We start from the raw sequence: 17,844 nt of genomic DNA on the forward strand, positions 1-17,844 counted from the left end.
AGTTAATTTAATACATCACGTAAAAAATGTATATTGTAAATCTTATTAGAACTTACCTTACATTTATGTAAAGAAAAAAATAAATCGTAGTTGCTAACTGATTTATAGTTTAATTTTTTATGTAAATTGATATATTGATATCATAATTCGTAAAGATTCGATCAGTTATAGAAATCGAGTGATATGACTTATTCGATATCGACTAAGAAAAAAAAATATAATTTAGGTAGTTTTCAAAGAAATTGATAAGTGCAAAAAAAAAATTATATTATAGAAAGAAAAAGAGAAAAATAGAAAGAAAAGAGATAGGAGAGTGGGTTGTATGAAGAGTGACAGTGGTAAGTGGCGCAGAATATCACGTTGAGTCTGGGCAAAGAGTGAAGAACAGAAAGAGAATGGAATTACTTCCCGCCGCTGCACCTCCGATCTCGAAGAAAAAAGGGTTCCGATCGCTTAAGCTCGTCAACGCCGACATGGAGCAGCTTCTCTCCGACCAACCCGTCGGCGTCGACTACGGCACCCTCGACAATGGCCTTCGCTACTACGTTCGCTGCAATTCCAAGCCTCGCATGAGAGCCGCTCTCGCTCTCGCCGTCAGGGCTGGGTAACCAATAACTTAACCTAATCTAACCTAACCTAATTCTCCATTCTATACTCCATGTATTATGAATCGTTCAATGCTGAATCGCTGATTGTGAAATCGGTTACGGCAGATCAGTTCTTGAAGAAGAGGATGAGCGCGGAGTTGCTCACATTGTTGAGCACCTCGCCTTCAGTGCCACCAAGAAATACACCAATCACGACATCATCAAATTCCTCGAGAGTATTGGAGCCGAATTCGGCGCCTGTCAGAACGCCGTGACCTCTGCCGACGACACCGTTTACGAGCTCTTGGTTCCGGTCGACAAGCCGGAGCTGTTGTCTCAGGCCATTTCGATCTTGGCGGAGTTCAGTTCAGAGGTCTCAATTAGAATTATGTTATGCTCTGTTTGGATAACTCTGTTTTGTTATTCTAGGTTTTTTGTAATTGGATTTTTCTGTGTTTGTAGATTCGTGTTTCGAAGGATGACTTGGCGAAGGAGAGAGGAGCTGTCATGGAAGAGTACAGGGGAAGCAGAAATGCCACGGGGCGGCTGCAGGATGCTCATTGGATATTGATGATGGAAGGTTCAAAGGTGCCTGTATCCAACACTTGCTACTTGCTATATTATTAGCCAATGTTGATTAAAATGGTTAGAACATGTGATTGCACTTTGGGAAATTGTTTTATATCGATTGGTGTCATTTCATGAAGTGTCGAATGGATTGCAGTATGCTGAACGGTTGCCAATTGGCCTAGAGAAAGTGATTCGGACGGTTTCTTCAGAGACTGTGAAGCATTTCTACAAGAAGTGGTACCATTTATGTAATATGGCAGTGATAGCAGTCGGAGATTTTAATGATACGCAGGTTTTTTATTTGTTTACATATGATTTTTGTTTGGGAAATTAACTGTGCTGTTTAGTTGTGATTGTGATTTCTGTAATCGCTCATACACTTACAATTGCAGGGTGTAGTTGAGTTAATAAAGACTCATTTTGGCCAGAAAATTCCAGATCCTGATCCTCCACTTATACCAACATTCCAGGTTCCATCACACGATGAGCCACGGTTTTCGTGTTTTGTTGAATCCGAAGCTGCTGGGGTAAGTAGGTAACGAACCTTTAACTTTTAATGCAAGTTCCAGGAATTTTTGTTAGTGATTTTATCTAGCTTTGAAATTAACACTTTAACATGGGCTTTCCTAATAACAGTCTGCAGTGATGATTAGCTATAAGGCACCAGTGGATGAGCTTAAAACAGTGAAAGACTACCGAAATTTACTAGCAGAGTCCATGTTCCTCTATGCTTTAAACCAGAGGTTCTTTAAAATAGCACGTAGAAATGATCCACCCTATTTCTCCTGTTCTGCTGCTGGTGATGTTTTAGTCCGCCCATTAAAGGCCAATATAATGACTTCCTCTTGTAAAAGAAAAGGAACTATTGAAGCCCTGGAATCGATGTTGATAGAGGTACTTTTCATCTTGACCTGAATTGCATTTTTCTTCTTCGAGTTTCCTTCTTTTGTCCCCTTTTTATTATGATATTTATGACAGCTATATTTCAGGTTGCCAGGGTAAGACTTCATGGCTTTTCTGATCGTGAAATATCTGTAGTCCGTGCCCTACTGATGTCAGAGATTGAATCTGCATATTTGGAGCGAGATCAAATTCAATCTACCAGCTTGAGAGATGAATATTTACAAGTATATATTTTTTTTTCACATTAAAATGTATCCTAACAAACTATATGTGACTTTGGAGATAATCTTCTCTTTGTTCATGCAGCATTTTCTCCACAGTGAACCTGTTGTTGGGATTGAATACGAGGCTCAACTCCAAAAGACTCTTCTACCACGTGAGTTGATGATCTTCTACTCTTTTTTTTTTCTTTCGACATCAAATTTCTGGATAATCAAGTTCGGGAGTCCTTGTAATTTATGCTGTATTTATTACCCATCAGATATATCAACATTAGAAATCTCTAAGTGTTCCGAGAAATTAAGGACATCGTGTAGTTGTGTCATTAAGACTATTGAGCCACAACCTTTTGCCGTGCTTGATGATCTGAAAAATGTTGTTAAGAAAGTCAATCTTCTGGAGGAAGAAGGGAGAATCTCTTCTTGGGACGACGAACATGTTCCAGAAGAAATTGTCACTACAAAGCCAAATATGGGGTGAGTTTGATTCAACCATGAAATCGTTCTCTATTTTGTGCATTGCATTTTCATTTGCCAATGTAGTTCTTTACTTTCTGATTTCTGGCCCACCCCATATAATCACTTGTGAATGTATCCTTGAGATCATCGTTGTTAATCCATATAATCAAGTCTCAACGCTGCTGTTATTAAGTACCTCCTTGGTAGCTTGTTTTAGGTAGACGTTGCAACTTTATCCTATTATGAAAGAGTGGTTGACAATGACATGTTTCTTCCTATGAGAACATTTGCAGTTTTATTCGTTATCAACAGATCATCCAAATTTGTAAAGCATTAAGCTTTGATGGTTCTTCTTTAACTCCTATTACTTGGATCTATTCAGAGAAAATAAAGTAAATTCCTTTTCCTTGATAAGTGTCATGGTTATGTGGCCATACTATTACTTCATTTTAGCTCCCTGCCCATATGTTACAATAACAAGAATTCCAAATTTCAGAATGGTTAGAGAAAACTGAAAATAATGGTTTTCCCTGTAGGGGTCAGTTTTTTTTATAATTTTAGGTCTTATTGTTTATTTTGCCACTATAAGCCTTGTTTCATTAAAATCTTGATTTTTTGTAATTTGTAATAGCCAATATCATCTGTTTAACCAGCTGTAATTTGTAATAGCCAATATAATGTGTATACCAGTTATTAACCTATCATATGGATACAATTTCTATCTTTATGAGCTTTTGAAATGTGATCTGGTTTTTCTTACAGTTAAATTTATGTTAGGAAATCACATTCGAAATCTTGATCCCCTCCCCTGTCTTCAAATTAGGCATGTTGTGCAGGAATTGGAATATTCAAATATTGGAGCTACTGAACTGGTACTGTCAAATGGCATGCGGATCTGTTACAAGCGCACAGACTTTCTTGATGACCAGGTCCCAATTCTCTTAGGCATTGCTTATCAAATTTATCATGGTTCATAATTCATACCTATTTCTTGAATATACATTGACCTGCTTCTGTACCAATCTGGTACACTACCGATTGACAGCTTGCTTCAAATTTGTTAAATTATATGACATGACCCTAATAGAGTATAATTATGATATTTAAACCTAGGATTTTTCTTCTACAGATCTAATTCAACACGTCACAAAAAAATCCAACGCAAAATGCCCAAAACAAATAATTGATTTTTTTTGTCGGATTGGATTAATTTCAGCTTTTGTTTTTCGAAAATGAAATCTAAACCAAAAAATAGAAATTGGAGCGCTTATGCTGCATGTAGTCCGAGATATTTGAGTTTCTTGCCTTTTACTAATTCAAAATTTAACTTAGCATGCATATGCACTTACTGGGCATCAGCTGACACTCCCCCGACTGATTTTTCATTATTAACGGTGAATTTAGAATTTTAGCATTAATAATTATCAGTTCTAATCTATAGATGTATTTTAACAGGTTATCTTCACTGGGTATTCTTATGGGGGTTTATCTGAACTCCCAGAGAGTGAGTACTTCTCTTGTTCAATGGGACCAACTATTGCTGGGGAAATTGGTGTGTTTGGTTATAGACCATCTGTCCTAATGGATATGCTTGCTGGCAAGAGAGCTGAAGTCGGTACCAAGATTGGTGCATATATGAGAACTTTTTATGGTGATTGTTCACCTTCAGACCTAGAAACTGCTTTGCAGGTATATTTGATAAAATTAACAAAAACTTTCCTTTCCTTTCTTGATTTGATGGCAATTTAAGTCGTAGTATGTAGTTGCTCACAAATAAGCAAGCGTATAAAAAACCATTATTAAATCGTAGATCCACTTGTTTATGTTTTAAAGCAGGAAGCAAGTATTTTTACTTTTAACTTAGTATGCAGTAATAATCTTGTTCTTAATTCCTGATAATATTTTTTTTTCAAGTTATGAGATGATTTTTTGTCATTTTTTATTTTATGATGTGCTCTAATGCCATGACATGTGATTCCAGCTAACTTCTATTTTTACTTTTGGCTTTTCTGCTTTTGATTTTGTTGGTAAGTAATACAATTTGTTGAGATATTTTTAAGATATTTGGTAAATTGGGGAAATATTAATATGTTTAGTTTCACCGGGGGATACCTGTTTAAAAATCCAAGTATGACCTACCTGCAATGTGCTTGTTGAATGTGAATGTTCTTGTTGAATCTACGGGTGTGAATGTGCTTTTTTTGCCATTCCTAGTTTTTTTTTTTTATCGGCAAAAAAAAACACTTTCCATTCCTAGTTAGTGCTAATTAATTAGATAAAAGGGGGAGAGTAATGATGGAAGATGCATTGGAAGAATTGGAATAATTTTTTCTAAAGGGGAACCCTAGGAAGAGATCACTTTTTCCTTGTTCTAATAATTTTCAGTCAAGAAATGCAAGGGCTTTGAGAAAACACTTTCCATTTTAATTTTTGTTTTCACTTTTAATTACAAAACTGAGACCTTATTTTCCATTTGTTTCATGGTTTCAAAAAATTGTATTGGAAATAGTGAAAACAAAGCTTTGAAAACAGTAAATTGATTGAGAAAATTTGACACTTTTGTTATTAAAAGTGAAAAAGTAACATGAAATAAGAAGTGAACAGGCTTTAATATTTCTTTTCTTTTCTATTTTGTATTACTAACTCATACACACTTCAATTCCACTATTACGTGTTAGGCTAATCTTCTTTCTACCTATTCTGATGACATTTGTTTATTTCTTATGTATTTCAGCTTGTCTATCAGCTATTTACAACAAATTTGACACCAGGTGAAGAAGATGTCAAAATAGTTATGCAGATGGCTGAAGAAGCAGTCTCTGCTCAAGATAGAGATCCATATACTGCTTTTACAAACCGTGTAAAAGAGCTTAACTATGGCAACTCTTATTTTTTCCGGGTATAGCTACTTTCTGACATCATTGCATCTATTAAACCATTGACTGAATGATCTACTTTTGACTTTCAGCATATTGTTTGTGTTGCAGCCTATTAGAAAAAGTGACCTACAAAAGGTTGATCCATGGAAAGCTTGTGAATTCTTCAGTACATGTTTCAAAGATCCATCAACTTTTAGTGTTGTGATTGTTGGGAACATTGATCCTGCTATTGCAATGCCCTTGATATTGCAGTACCTAGTGAGTGTGATTCCGTTAAACAAAAGCCAGGATACCTTGAACTATTCTATATCAATTGATTTCTTTCCATGCAGGGTGGAATACCAAAACCTCCTGAACCTATTATGCAATTTAACCGTGATGAACTGAAAGGATTACCGTTCACTTTCCCTACAGCAATCCATAGGTATGTCAATGCACTGAATTCACAAACAAAGGTGTTACGATAATTGTTGTGTGGCGTTGTACCATCAGGAAAAGATGTGAATATTTTGTTAGGCTCTCAAATAAACTGTATGTTGTTTCAAAAGAAAAAAAAAACATGCTTAGAGCATCATCCCTTGGAAAGATTGTACTCTTGCTTCCCTATTGCATCTTTTTGACAATCTGGATGTTACAAACATCTTTCCACATTATCAATTGTGTATGGATGCCGATATACTTTTGAAGGATTCAGTGCATCTTCTAAATAAACCACGCTGTGTTTGTAGAGAAGTGGTTCGGAGTCCCATGGTGGAAGCACAATGTTTGGTGCAGATATGTTTTCCTGTGGAGCTGAGGAATGGAACCATGGTGTGTGTTCTCCACCCCCTAGTTTCTGAATTTATGTAATTATATAAAATTATAAATTGAACTAACAAGGATTAGCAGTTGTTAGATAAGTAAGTTCCTTGTGCATGTTGACTTTGTTAGGAGAGGTAAGACCCACTTTGGTAATGTCTACATTTCAGGGGATTAATCTCATGGTTTCTAGAGCAAAAAATTTACAGATATTAAAAACCTGTATTTACTGAATCTTATAAATAACATGATAATCTGTGTTTCGACCTGCATGGGGTTTGGGGGACTTGATTTGGCAGGTGGAGGAGATTCATTATGTTGGGTTCTTGAGCAAGCTTCTTGAAACAAAAATAATGCAGGTTCTCCGTTTCAAGCATGGCCAGGTGTATATTTGTTACTATCTTTTTCCTTCAGTTGTTATATATGTATTCTACTATTTCTAAGGCTTTACCTCCCTGCACCAGATATACTCTGTAGGTGTTTCAGTATTTCTTGGTGGTAATAAACCCTCAAGAGTAGGTGATATTCGTGGAGACGTGAGCATAAATTTTTCTTGTGATCCAGACATATCTTCCAAGCTGGCAAGTCTCCTTCCTATGTAAAATAAGTGAACTTCTCAATATATTACTCGGTGAGAATTACTGTCTTATAAAATCATTTACAGGTAGATATTGCTTTGGATGAAATGTTACGTCTTCAAGAGGAAGGGCCTTCAGAACAGGACGTTTCGACCATGCTTGAAATTGAGCAACGAGCTCATGAGAATGGACTGCAGGTTAATTTGGTCTTGAAGTTTGTCTTATTAGCATTGTAGTCTTTACAACTCAGTCAATTGAACAAAAATGGATACACTGACACGAATTCTTATAAGCTCATCTCTTTTATCCACAAAAGCATTCAGAATCGTGGATGAACATTTTCTTTTTACTTATTTATTTGAACACGTCTTTCAGGAAAATTATTATTGGCTGGATAAGATTTTGCATAGCTATCAATCAAGAGTCTATGCGGGTGATGCTGGCACTTCTTTTGAGGTGAGTGACTACTGCAATGTCATGAAATGCCATGTGTCATGAGGATTACTATTTGCATTTGGTTTTCCTCATCAGAAAGGAATTAATCATAACTTCTAGTTCCAGTTCTGTTGCTTTATGACCAGTGTTGAGTTTGGAATGAAGTTTAGCACATGAATATGTAAATATCTATCTCTTCAATTGATTTTTGATTCTGACAAATGAATGCAACATTGAGATGTTGCTTGCAAGTTATTATGATCTAAAAATAAATAATTTTCTCCCCTTTTCATAATCTTGTTATAATTAAAATTATATTATCGATCTTGACGTGACATAGCTGCGTTTCTTTAAATTAAATGATGTTCTGTTTGTATGTTGCAAATTATGATGATTGTATAGGTTATGGTCATATCATATTTGCTCATTTTCATATAAATGAAATCTGCAATTATCTCTGCTGCAGGTTCAAGATGAAGGGCGATCAAAAGTTAGATCATCCCTTACACCGTCAACTGCCCAATTGGCACTTAAAAGAATATTGCCTTTTCCTTGCAAAAACAAGTATACTGTTGTGATTCTAATGCCCAAGGCTTCTCCTTTTCAATTACTGAAATCAGTATTCCAATCTGCTCGAACTAACTATGGCAAAGAAACGAAGGTTAGTTAGTCGGGCCTGTTGTAGTTAAATTATTTTATACATGCCTGGAAGTATAGGAAACAACTAATATTATATTACATTTTTTTTATGACAGATTTTGGCAGGAGTTGCTGGCCTTGCAGTTTTAGCATTCAGTTTGTGGAGACACGGGCGAAGTAATAGCAGACACCTGCTTAGCAGAGCCGTGAATTAGAAATTTTCCAACTCTCGTAGTTCTTTTTTTTTTTCACTAAAGGCACAAAACGTACATAACATGATGAGAATAGGTTATGTAAATTGGTTAGTGTTGACTTAGGTGGCAAATTAGGTGTTTACGTAGCAGCCCCAATGAAGGTTTTAAATGAAACATATATGTACATTGATTTGTGCTGCAGAGAAGGGTATCGTGCAGCTTCGTTACAAAAGCATGGGAACTTGATGGTGATGCGACATTGTTTCCATGTTGGTTATTTTTCTTATCTCTCGGAAAGTACTAGTTTTGGCTGACTGACATAGTTCCTGGACAAGTCTGCAGAATAATAAGAGGTTTGGTGATTTCAGCTGCATCTGTATGCCTTTTAATATCATTTCACTTTTTTTATACTTTCCAACTGTGGGGAAATAGCATAAATATTTTAGGAGATATCTTGGTTTAGATTTTGGTAGAATTAATTACGAAAAAAATGAAATTCATTTGAAAGATTGTTTTAAAAAAAATATTTGCGATTAGAAATAATGTTTCAAAAAGTTTTGAAAAATTAATCTTGTTTAGATACTAAAATAATGTAATTTTATATTTTATATATATATATATATATATATATATATATATATATATTATGCATGCTCGATTTTAAAAAAAATTAGTTTCTTATTGGAATTAGCTTTATATATAGATTCAGAATAACTTTTAATCAACGTGATGTCTTCTCACAAAAGTATTACTTTGTTATAATTGTATTTATCCTATAATTAATATAAAGTTAAAGCAAAATGTTTTGGCAAGATGTTATTAGATGTCAATATTAAACTCTTTTATGATGATATTTCGCACTAATTAAATTTTTTTAAATTAATTACTTGTCTACTAATAATTTGAGTTAAAAAAGTGTGCAAAATATGCTTTTTGAATTTTATGTTGTGCTTATTCTAATTATTTAGGGCATTCTTTTACAGATATCAAATTCTTCCAATTAACTTCTGTAGATGTGTTTGTAAACACTTTTTTTTGAAAAAAAAGGGAGTTCAATTAAAAAACAACAGCAAAAGTTAGATTCAAGTTATCCTTGAACTTATGAACATACATGACATACACAGATGTATTAAATTTAAGGTTTCAATATTTATAGAGATATAGTTTTCACAATGAACTTTGGATACAACCTTATTTTGATCAAAATAACAAGTTTGGGCATCAGGTTAGTATCGTTTGAGAAAAAAGTAATTAAGATATTCTTTTAAATTTTAAATTGATTATACTTTTTAATTATTTCACATTTATATTATTTTAACCCTATAATAATTTTTTTAATAGGATCTAATTCAGTTGAGCACGGTACATGAATATATATATATATATATATATATATATATATATATATATGTTCAGTTTTTTATAAATAAAAAATTGCGTAAAATCTGTTAAATATACATTAAGCAAATGGGTGATTTCAAGACATCAAAACCGAAACAGTTAGACATTTAATTACTGTAATAAAAAAGTTAAATCATATTAATTAGATTCTTGACAATATTTTTTATTGGAAGGTCATTTATAATTATTCAAAGAAAATAACTACCCCGTTTTTAAGCCTAAAAAAGAGTTAACATATTATATAGTTAATTTAAGAGATAGTAAATTTTAAGTTATTTGTCCTTAACTGTCAAGAAAAGACAATTAAAAAAAAAAAACTCAAAAAAATATATGTTTTTTACTGCTTCTTCCTCCACCACCATATGTTTTTTTACCACTTCCATAACATAAGTTTTTATATTCTAAAAATATAAAATATTTTTTTTAATTTAAAAGTATTTTCTACACATAAGATAAGTTTTTTTATTATATAATTAAAAAAAAATAACACGCGTTGATAGTTTTCGGATTGTATTATTCAAAAATCTTTATTCATACGAGATAAACTTCATAATTATGTAATTCAGAAATTTTATTTCAAATGTGTGATTACTTTTTGAATTACATAATCTAGAAGTTAATATCATATTTAGAAAAAGCATCCGGATTACATAATCAATAGGCTTATCTCAAATTCAAAAATAACTTATGGATTTTATAAATATAAAAAACACTTTTTGATCCGAAAACATCTTTTGGATTATGAATGGAGTAACACAAAAAGGATAAAATGGTATTTTCTCATTTAGTATGATGATACAATAAGGTATGGAGGTGCAGGAAGAAGCAATCATGTTTTTTCTCACTAAAAAAAGGCTGGATGCTGAGGCCTGTAGATTGGAGGCCCATTAGGGTTTGGGTTTTATTATTATATGTGAAAACCCTTTGTATAATTTGCTTTTCTGCCTCCCTCTCTTCCTCTTCTCTCTTCGTCGCTGCATTTCCCGAATCGAAAGAAAGGTATGTTATTTTCTCTGTGCGATTTCCAATCAAAACTGTTTCTATTAGCGTGTTCATTCAAATAGAAACAAACCCTGAGTATATCTTACATGCATAGGTAGGTTAATAACAATGGTGGAGAAAGCCAAGGGTAGGAAAGAGGAAGTAGTCTCTCGAGAGTACACCATCAACCTCCACAAACGCTTACATGGCTGGTAATCTCCTTTTTCTCAACTACGCAACCGTTCTTTCGAATTAGGTTTTCTCTAGTTATTAATATTCTTTGTCAAATTCAGAATTAATTCATATTTTATTTATGTCATTTTGTTTCTGATGTTTGTCTTAATGCACGAACAGCACGTTTAAGAAGAAGGCTCCCAAAGCGATTAAGGAGATAAGGAAGTTCGCGCAGAAGGCTATGGGGACGAATGATGTGAGAGTGGATGTGAAGCTCAACAAGTATGTCTGGAGTCAGGGGATCCGGGGTGTTCCCAGGAGGATCAGGGTTCGCATTGCTCGCAAGAGGAATGATGATGAGGATGCCAAAGAAGAGCTATTCTCTCTCGTTACCGTCGTCGAGATCCCCAAGGAGGACCTCAAAGGTTTGGGCACTAAGGTTATTGATGAAGAGGATTGATTATGTACTTTATATATATTTGCTGGTTATAGTTTATTTTGCGGATTTTATATTTAATTTTTGTTTTGTTGAGACATTGGGAATATGTAGTTTGATAATATTGATTTTCTGCCTCTGTTTTGATTGTCTTAGAAAGATGTAACACATTTGAGTTTAGACACTCTTTTTGCCTTGTTATTTTGGTTGCTAAGAGGATAGTGAGGGGAATAATTTCTGTTAAAGAACAGGTTATAACTATATTTGGAAAAGGGTAGCTTGAGCCTTTGTGGTAATACATCGTATAAACAGCTGGATTATTATAAAAAAGCATTTTAGAGTTAACATAAGTGCTATTGAGCTTGATGAGAAGCTAAAATTGAAGAGATAGAGTTTTTCATTAGAATTCCTCATGAGGAGCTAAGATTAAAGTAATCGATAGTTCCATTTGAATTCCTTGTAACTTCCTCAATGAACAACAGTCTACATAAACCTAGCTGGCCTAATTGGCATTACCACATTGGTGTGGATGAATGCAAATATAGCTGCAGTTTCATTCTTTTTTGCTGCAAACGCATCCTGTCTCCCCAAAACAATGTTGATAATTGCATAAAATGGTTCTTTCTAAAGATGGTAAACCAAAATTGAACCTTTTTATAAGGTGCTGTGAAACAGTTCGGTTTGAACTGAACTGGTTTTGTATGGTGGTTTAGTTTTAAGTGAATGGAACTCTGAAACCAAACAGGATTGTGAAATCTTATATATATAGGGTTTTGTATGATGGTTTAGTTTTAAGTGAATTGTATAGTGTTTTGTATGATGGTTTAGTTTTAAGTCCTATGTATAGTGGATTCGATTGAGCCCAAGATGTTTAATTAACAGTATCGGTTACAGTGGAGCTTTTAACTATTCAGTTTGATTCAAGCCTAACTGTTTGATATTCGTTTCCGTCCAAATTGTTTGATTTTTTTTTGGTCTTGTTTGGTTTGTGTTCCATGTTCATTCATGTATCAGTCTTGAGATGATGATTATTGATATAAATAAAGCCAAGTAAATTTCACATTCTTATTCTACAAAATTGAAAATTATAAGTAAACTAAACTCAAATAATACAATTATACATCAATCATTAAAATTAAAATTTTATCCGAAATCATGTTAAAGAAAAGTTACTACCATTGTCGTTAATTTAATTCTATGATTTATAATCAATCCTAAATATATTCATTCAATTCTATCTATAACTATAATAATGGAATATTTTGATGTACTTCGATTAGACTTTTTTATACTTAATTTTAAACTTTAAAATATATTAGAGAGTAAACATGGAGGAATAAATAAGAAGGAAAGCGCAGATGAATTGTTCCTTTTTCACTACTGGTAAAAATGAGATTTGGTTAAACTTTTTGTAGTAATAAATTCAATGTTTAATTTAATATTATCCTATACGTAAAATATTTTTTTCAAAATAAATTGCTTAAATATATAGCATTAAATATTTCTATTCACCAAACTTAAGTTTATGAAAAACTTTTTTTATATACATATTTTATCTTTATTATTATGTTGATTTTATTTCTTAAATAACTTTATATTTTTATTATAATAATGTCATCTTATTATTTCATGTTGTAATATATTATTTTTAACATTTTCGACCATATATACATTGATTTTTAAATATTTCATTTTAAAATAAAAATGTTAAGTACCAAAAAAATTCTTTTACTCGTATCAAAAGCTTGAAACATAACTTTTGTGGTGATTAAATTGATTCTTGACTTTCCACTTTCCTATAAAATTGTTAACACTTAACTTAGAAAGTGTTGGTAACAATTTTGAAACAAATCAATACACCGAAAGTCTTTTTTTCTTCTATAAAATACATCTTATGCTAGATAATTTAGAAAAATAGTTACAAACACTTATTTACTTATAACGTTGCATTGTGCTTGTTTGAACTTACCTATACCATTTATAAGTAATTTTTTTAATGAATTTATTGATTAAATTATAATAACAATTGAGTATATATATTTTTTAAGGATAAATTGTATATATTAAAAGATAAAAATTATTATATATACACTTTCATTTTTTTTATGTTTTGATTAATCAATATTCTTAAGTTAGGTGAATTGAAATTCAAACTTTTTATTATTTTGTTCTCATTCGTCGATCTTCCTTACATGTATTATGTTTTTACATATTTTTGTATTTAAAAAAATTACATTTTCATTAACCAAAGTACACATTCATCCCCGAGGATGCATAATATTGTAGTTGATAAGTATTAAATAATACTGGAAAGACATAAGTTAAATTTCTGATAAAAATATATATCTGAAATTTTACTAACATATAGGATTCTCTATATCAAAATTTTAATAATTACTATAATTTTTGTTTATTAACGTAATATAAACGCGTATATATTTATGTGTTTTTTTTAGTATTTATAACAATATGTAAAGAGAACCCCTCTTCATATATATAGTATAATTTGTAATGATATTAATAAATTTATGATATATTAATTAAAAATTATTATATAATAATATTATATAAAAAATATTAAAAAAATACAGATACAATGTTTTACTAATATGTGTAACTTATGTGTTGACACTCGTAGGACACTTATTAGTAAAGTATTCAATTCAAAAAAATATTTGTTTAATTTTTTAAAATTCTAACACAATTTTAAAAGGTATAAATACAATAATTTTTTAAAAACTTAAATTTATTGTATAAATTTTTATTATGATTATAAAAATAAGGAACAAATTCTTTTGAATCAGTCATGAAAAATATATTTTTTCTCCCAAAAGAATCGAAAATATACTTTTATACATAAATATCTATTTTCAATTTATATAATTCAAAATTATATAATATATAGATTCGTGTTCCCGTGTCCTACATTTGATAGATTATACGTATCTCATTGTCCGTATCCATATCTATGCTACAGTGTAACCGTTATTTCAAAAAAGAAAATTCACTTAATTATTTTGGAATAAAAATAAATTTTTAATAATATTAAATAAATAAATAAATTATTTGTTTTATTAAAAGATGAATAATCCGTATATTTTTTTTTGAAAAAAATTACCATTATTATAATAACTATCAAAATATAAATATACTATTAAATTACAAAACTAATTTATTAAAATAATTTATTTATAAAGAATAAAATTGGAAAACAAAAATGTGTAGTTAAACAGTTAATCATAGAATAAATTGACATATAAATAAATAAATAAATAAAAATACTCAACCATGAGAACAAAATTTTCCAATAACAGTTTCAAATCTGCGAAGAAAGAAAGTGTAGTTTGGTTGGTGAGGGAAAGGAATCGGTGAATTAGAAGAATGAAGAAGCTCGCAAGGAAATTTCGCCATTCAGAAGACGGAAACCTTTCTCTTCCTGTGCACGACGGAGACTCTCGTCCCTTGGAATCTCATGGTACGATCTTTCTCCTTTATCTCCGATTGCACAAAAATTCAAAATTCGAATTGTTTCATTTTGTTTTTTTTTTTTTTCATTTTGTTTCATAAATTCGAATTAGATTTTGATGCGCAGAGCAGGAAGAGTTAGTTCGTTCTCTTGAAAGAAGTCAAGCTCAGCAGAGTCGCTTATGGAGGGTACATTCACAACACAATGTTACCTTTCTTTCTTGTTAGAATCAATTTCATTGAAATCGTTAACATATTTGACTCTTCCTAACCTGCTTTTCGTTTGTATTGTATAGAATGTATTCACAACTTTATTCTCCGGTTACATCGTGTTTCTTTTGTACTCCGTCTTCCACCAGGCTTTAACACCATGGGAACTGGTATTTTCAACACTTTTTGCTATAGTTTTCACTGAAATTTTCCACTTTGTGAATTACTGTCGCATGGAAGAATCTTCAGAAACAGAGTATATACTGAAGGAGGTTTATTTATCTCGTTTCTCTCTAGGTTGCTTGTGATTTGAAACAGTAAGAGTTTTGTTGTTAGAGTGATTCTTTTTGTTTGTATCGTGGGATTTGATAAGCATTTTTTTTTTCTATTTAATTTATGTCTCGTGTATTTTTGAAGATACATTGTTTGGTTGTGCTTTTGGTGACATATTCAGTCAGAAGTGGATTTTTTCTTTGGTTGGATAAACTCTCAATAAACTTGTAAAAGAATAGATTAAGAAGAAGAGAATGAATTAAACCTTTCCCGTTTGTTAAAAGTAACCTTTACAACTGAGCTTTTGGAGAAGTATACAAGTTGATTTTTGACTTACGAGAAAGTTCAATTCATTTTACCTGTTTATTTTCTTCTCCTTTTAATGTTTATGCGAGAAATTTATCCAAATAGGATCTATGTTAAAATATGACATAGTGGAAAGGCTCTGCATTTTACTCTCTTCCTGATCTGTGACATTGAAGTATTTTTGCTGTTCTTTTTTTTCTTTTAATCTCATGATTGTTTCCTTTACTGAATATGCTATGTCTTTCTTTGTTCTTTGATAAGCAGCGGTATCATGCTTACTTCATGGAGGATATCTACTCATGGATGATTATATCTGCAGGTCCACTTCTCGTGTCTGAATATCTTGTTCCTATTTTTATATCAGGAACTGTTTCGTTGATTCATTTTGTATTATTCTTTTACTATAGAGTTGTAGATTTTAGTCCCTTTATGCCCTTATTTGCATTATCTGCTTATACTGATTTGCAACGATGAGATATGATATGTTCTCCACGTATCACAAATTATGTGGATCATTGCTGTGAACTTATTTAATTGAATAACTTTTACAGGCTTGGTGGCTGTTTTAGCATGCTTGTTTGCCATCATAGGACTGCTTCTTGAGTCAAACAATCGCAGGAGATGGATCAAGTACGCATTGTATACTGGCATTATTCTGGCCGTCTTCTGGTTATATTACATGTTGAGGTAAAGTTACTAGATAAACATGATTGATGTATTTTGTATATATTCCATATAGGATTCTGCATATTGTTGAATGTAGAAAAGTGAAATGAAATATATTAACTCTGGGCATTGGTATTCAGTGTATATTTTCAGTTTGGATTTTCTAGCTTCAACAATCAAGAGGCACTACTAATGGGCTGAAATTGAGTGGAAAATGATTAAAGAAACTTTACATTCTACTTGAGTAATAGTGGTATGGAGTACAAAATGGATAAACCAGTTAGATAACAGACTCAAATAAACCACTAAACCCGCCTAAAAAAGAACTGAAAACCGATCAAAACAGTCTAAACCAGTTCAATTAAAAAATATTTAATAATAAATCATTTTAACTTTTTCTTAAAAATAAAAAATATATAAAATATTTGTCAATTTCCTTTTATTCTACACATAAACTTATTATTAATAAATATTTATTAATGTTATTGAAATTTTAACTTAATTATGATAACATTTTATTTTAATTTCTACATGTATTTTAAATGTTAAGAATAAAAAAAATTATGTTTATTTTAGATTTTTAACATCATAGCATTGTGATATTATATTTTTAATATTATTCAGTTATTATAATAATTTTATTAATACTGGTTGGATCCTTGTTCGATCAATGTTGAACCATTAAATCTTGAATCATTAAACCTTAAACCAATACTTTAACCAGTTCAATGATCGGTCCGTTTTTAAAAAAACACAGTTTTTTTGCTATCTATAGGTGCTTCTCAACTCTTCCTGCTGAATGATAGTAATATTTTTTTTTGTAGGTTGCCAAAGTTTCGTTGGGATGTAATCTGGCTACCATTTGGTCCTCTTGGGTAGGTCGTGCTTTCCATCTGTTTTGCTTTGTTTTGCTTTGTGAACATTAACCTGGTTTAAGTGCATTGCTTCGTTACTATGATCCAGAGCATCTGCAGTGTGCCTCTATGTGGATCGCTTACTAACTGAGTCATCAGAAGAGGTGAGAAAGCTTCGTGGGTACATGTATACCTACAAAGCAAGCTAGAAAGATGTATGCCTAGTGATGGAGGAATGTGCATGAGAATCATTTTGGAGCATCATCTCCAGATAAACTAAAGAATATTTTCCATCTATCATGTGGATTGGCCCTAATATCCTTATCAGCAACAGCAGCAGCAGGGAACGGTGATGATTTGTTCTGTGGGTTCAGCTACCTTTTTTGTATTTCCTTTTATTGGATGAAAATCAATGATGAAGATTGGAACTTTCACAAGATTAGACATCAGTTAAGCTAATAGCATTTGTTTTTGTTTATAAAAGTTTTAGATCCCACTGTACTTTAGAATAGTTTGACATTTACTTCACAGAAAGCACTTATCAGTCAATGTTTTGCCGTATTTATGAGTCTTATGATTGGCGTCCTGACAGATACATTGTTATAGTTGTTCCCCCCGTCCATGAATTTTCTATTATGGCTCACCAGTTAGAGTCTTGTATATGCTTAGTCAAACCTATATTCCCAAAGATAACACAAGAGTTTGGTGAAAACTCTCATGCTTATTGAGGGAGCATTATGGTTCTAGGAGGGTGTGTAATGCATGTTTGCATAGATTTACGAATTGCATCAAGACGTGTATATTTTGGGATTTATTTT

At 31.8% G+C, this 17,844-nt stretch overlaps 3 protein-coding genes across 14 annotated transcripts; all 3 read left to right on the forward strand.

Moving 5' to 3' along the window:
- Positions 1–219: 219 nt before the first annotated feature.
- LOC137812804 (Insulinase (Peptidase family M16) protein) lies at positions 220–8,633 on the forward strand. Of its 8 annotated transcripts, none has more exons than XM_068615008.2 (21): positions 220–604; positions 714–960; positions 1,050–1,175; positions 1,312–1,449; positions 1,550–1,684; positions 1,794–2,051; positions 2,147–2,284; positions 2,367–2,436; positions 2,542–2,755; positions 3,561–3,666; positions 4,193–4,426; positions 5,472–5,636; positions 5,725–5,874; positions 5,949–6,040; positions 6,345–6,426; positions 6,714–6,797; positions 6,879–6,999; positions 7,083–7,189; positions 7,368–7,448; positions 7,894–8,088; positions 8,183–8,633. In XM_068615008.2, exons 1-21 carry the CDS (start codon positions 396–398, stop codon positions 8,279–8,281), a joined length of 3,051 nt encoding a protein of 1,016 aa, XP_068471109.1. In that variant the 5' UTR covers positions 220–395; the 3' UTR covers positions 8,282–8,633. The 8 variants fall into 8 exon arrangements, 7 of the variants coding, with proteins under 7 accessions (XP_068471109.1, XP_090155296.1, XP_090155298.1 ...); XM_090299170.1 differs by having other exon boundaries at positions 275–604; positions 1,550–1,692; XM_090299172.1 differs by having other exon boundaries at positions 277–604; positions 1,050–1,232; positions 1,550–1,692.
- A 1,899-nt stretch (positions 8,634–10,532) lies between these two features.
- On the forward strand, positions 10,533–11,436 carry LOC137812806 (Ribosomal protein L31e family protein). 2 transcript variants are annotated; one of them, XM_068615014.2, is made up of 3 exons: positions 10,533–10,660; positions 10,758–10,854; positions 10,997–11,436. In XM_068615014.2, exons 2-3 carry the CDS (start codon positions 10,772–10,774, stop codon positions 11,274–11,276), a joined length of 363 nt encoding a protein of 120 aa, XP_068471115.1. In that variant the 5' UTR covers positions 10,533–10,660; positions 10,758–10,771; the 3' UTR covers positions 11,277–11,436. The 2 variants fall into 2 exon arrangements, with proteins under 2 accessions (XP_068471115.1, XP_068471116.1); XM_068615015.2 differs by having other exon boundaries at positions 10,583–10,660; positions 10,762–10,854.
- Positions 11,437–14,544: 3,108 nt separating this feature from the next.
- On the forward strand, positions 14,545–17,575 carry LOC137812797 (histone-lysine N-methyltransferase). 4 transcript variants are annotated; one of them, XM_068615001.2, is made up of 7 exons: positions 14,545–14,727; positions 14,845–14,906; positions 15,014–15,097; positions 15,771–15,825; positions 16,058–16,193; positions 16,997–17,047; positions 17,136–17,575. In XM_068615001.2, exons 1-7 carry the CDS (start codon positions 14,634–14,636, stop codon positions 17,233–17,235), a joined length of 582 nt encoding a protein of 193 aa, XP_068471102.1. In that variant the 5' UTR covers positions 14,545–14,633; the 3' UTR covers positions 17,236–17,575. The 4 variants fall into 4 exon arrangements, with proteins under 4 accessions (XP_068471102.1, XP_090155294.1, XP_068471101.1 ...); XM_090299168.1 differs by having other exon boundaries at positions 14,552–14,727; positions 14,831–14,906; XM_068615000.2 differs by having other exon boundaries at positions 14,554–14,727; positions 15,768–15,825.
- Positions 17,576–17,844: the final 269 nt, after the last annotated feature.

This window comes from Phaseolus vulgaris, chromosome 2 (assembly GCF_051622355.1).
Source record: "Phaseolus vulgaris cultivar YP4 chromosome 2, ASM5162235v1, whole genome shotgun sequence".
Classification (NCBI taxonomy): domain Eukaryota; kingdom Viridiplantae; phylum Streptophyta; class Magnoliopsida; order Fabales; family Fabaceae; genus Phaseolus; species Phaseolus vulgaris.

What these genes read in the sequence shown, in the direction of transcription:
- LOC137812797 (XM_068615000.2), top strand. Translation starts at nt 14,634, where the DNA reads ATGAAGAAGCTCGCAAGGAAATTTCGCCATTCAGAAGACGGAAACCTT. An exon ending in ATGGATGATTATATCTGCAG is followed by an intron (nt 15,826 to 16,057) that starts GTCCACTTCTCG and finishes TAACTTTTACAG; the next exon opens with GCTTGGTGGCTGTTTTAGCA. An exon ending in CTACCATTTGGTCCTCTTGG is followed by an intron (nt 17,048 to 17,135) that starts GTAGGTCGTGCT and finishes ACTATGATCCAG; the next exon opens with AGCATCTGCAGTGTGCCTCT.
- LOC137812804 (XM_068615008.2), top strand. Translation starts at nt 396, where the DNA reads ATGGAATTACTTCCCGCCGCTGCACCTCCGATCTCGAAGAAAAAAGGG. An exon ending in GAGATTTTAATGATACGCAG is followed by an intron (nt 1,450 to 1,549) that starts GTTTTTTATTTG and finishes TTACAATTGCAG; the next exon opens with GGTGTAGTTGAGTTAATAAA. An exon ending in TTGAATCCGAAGCTGCTGGG is followed by an intron (nt 1,685 to 1,793) that starts GTAAGTAGGTAA and finishes TCCTAATAACAG; the next exon opens with TCTGCAGTGATGATTAGCTA.
- LOC137812806 (XM_068615014.2), top strand. Translation starts at nt 10,772, where the DNA reads ATGGTGGAGAAAGCCAAGGGTAGGAAAGAGGAAGTAGTCTCTCGAGAG. An exon ending in CACAAACGCTTACATGGCTG is followed by an intron (nt 10,855 to 10,996) that starts GTAATCTCCTTT and finishes ATGCACGAACAG; the next exon opens with CACGTTTAAGAAGAAGGCTC.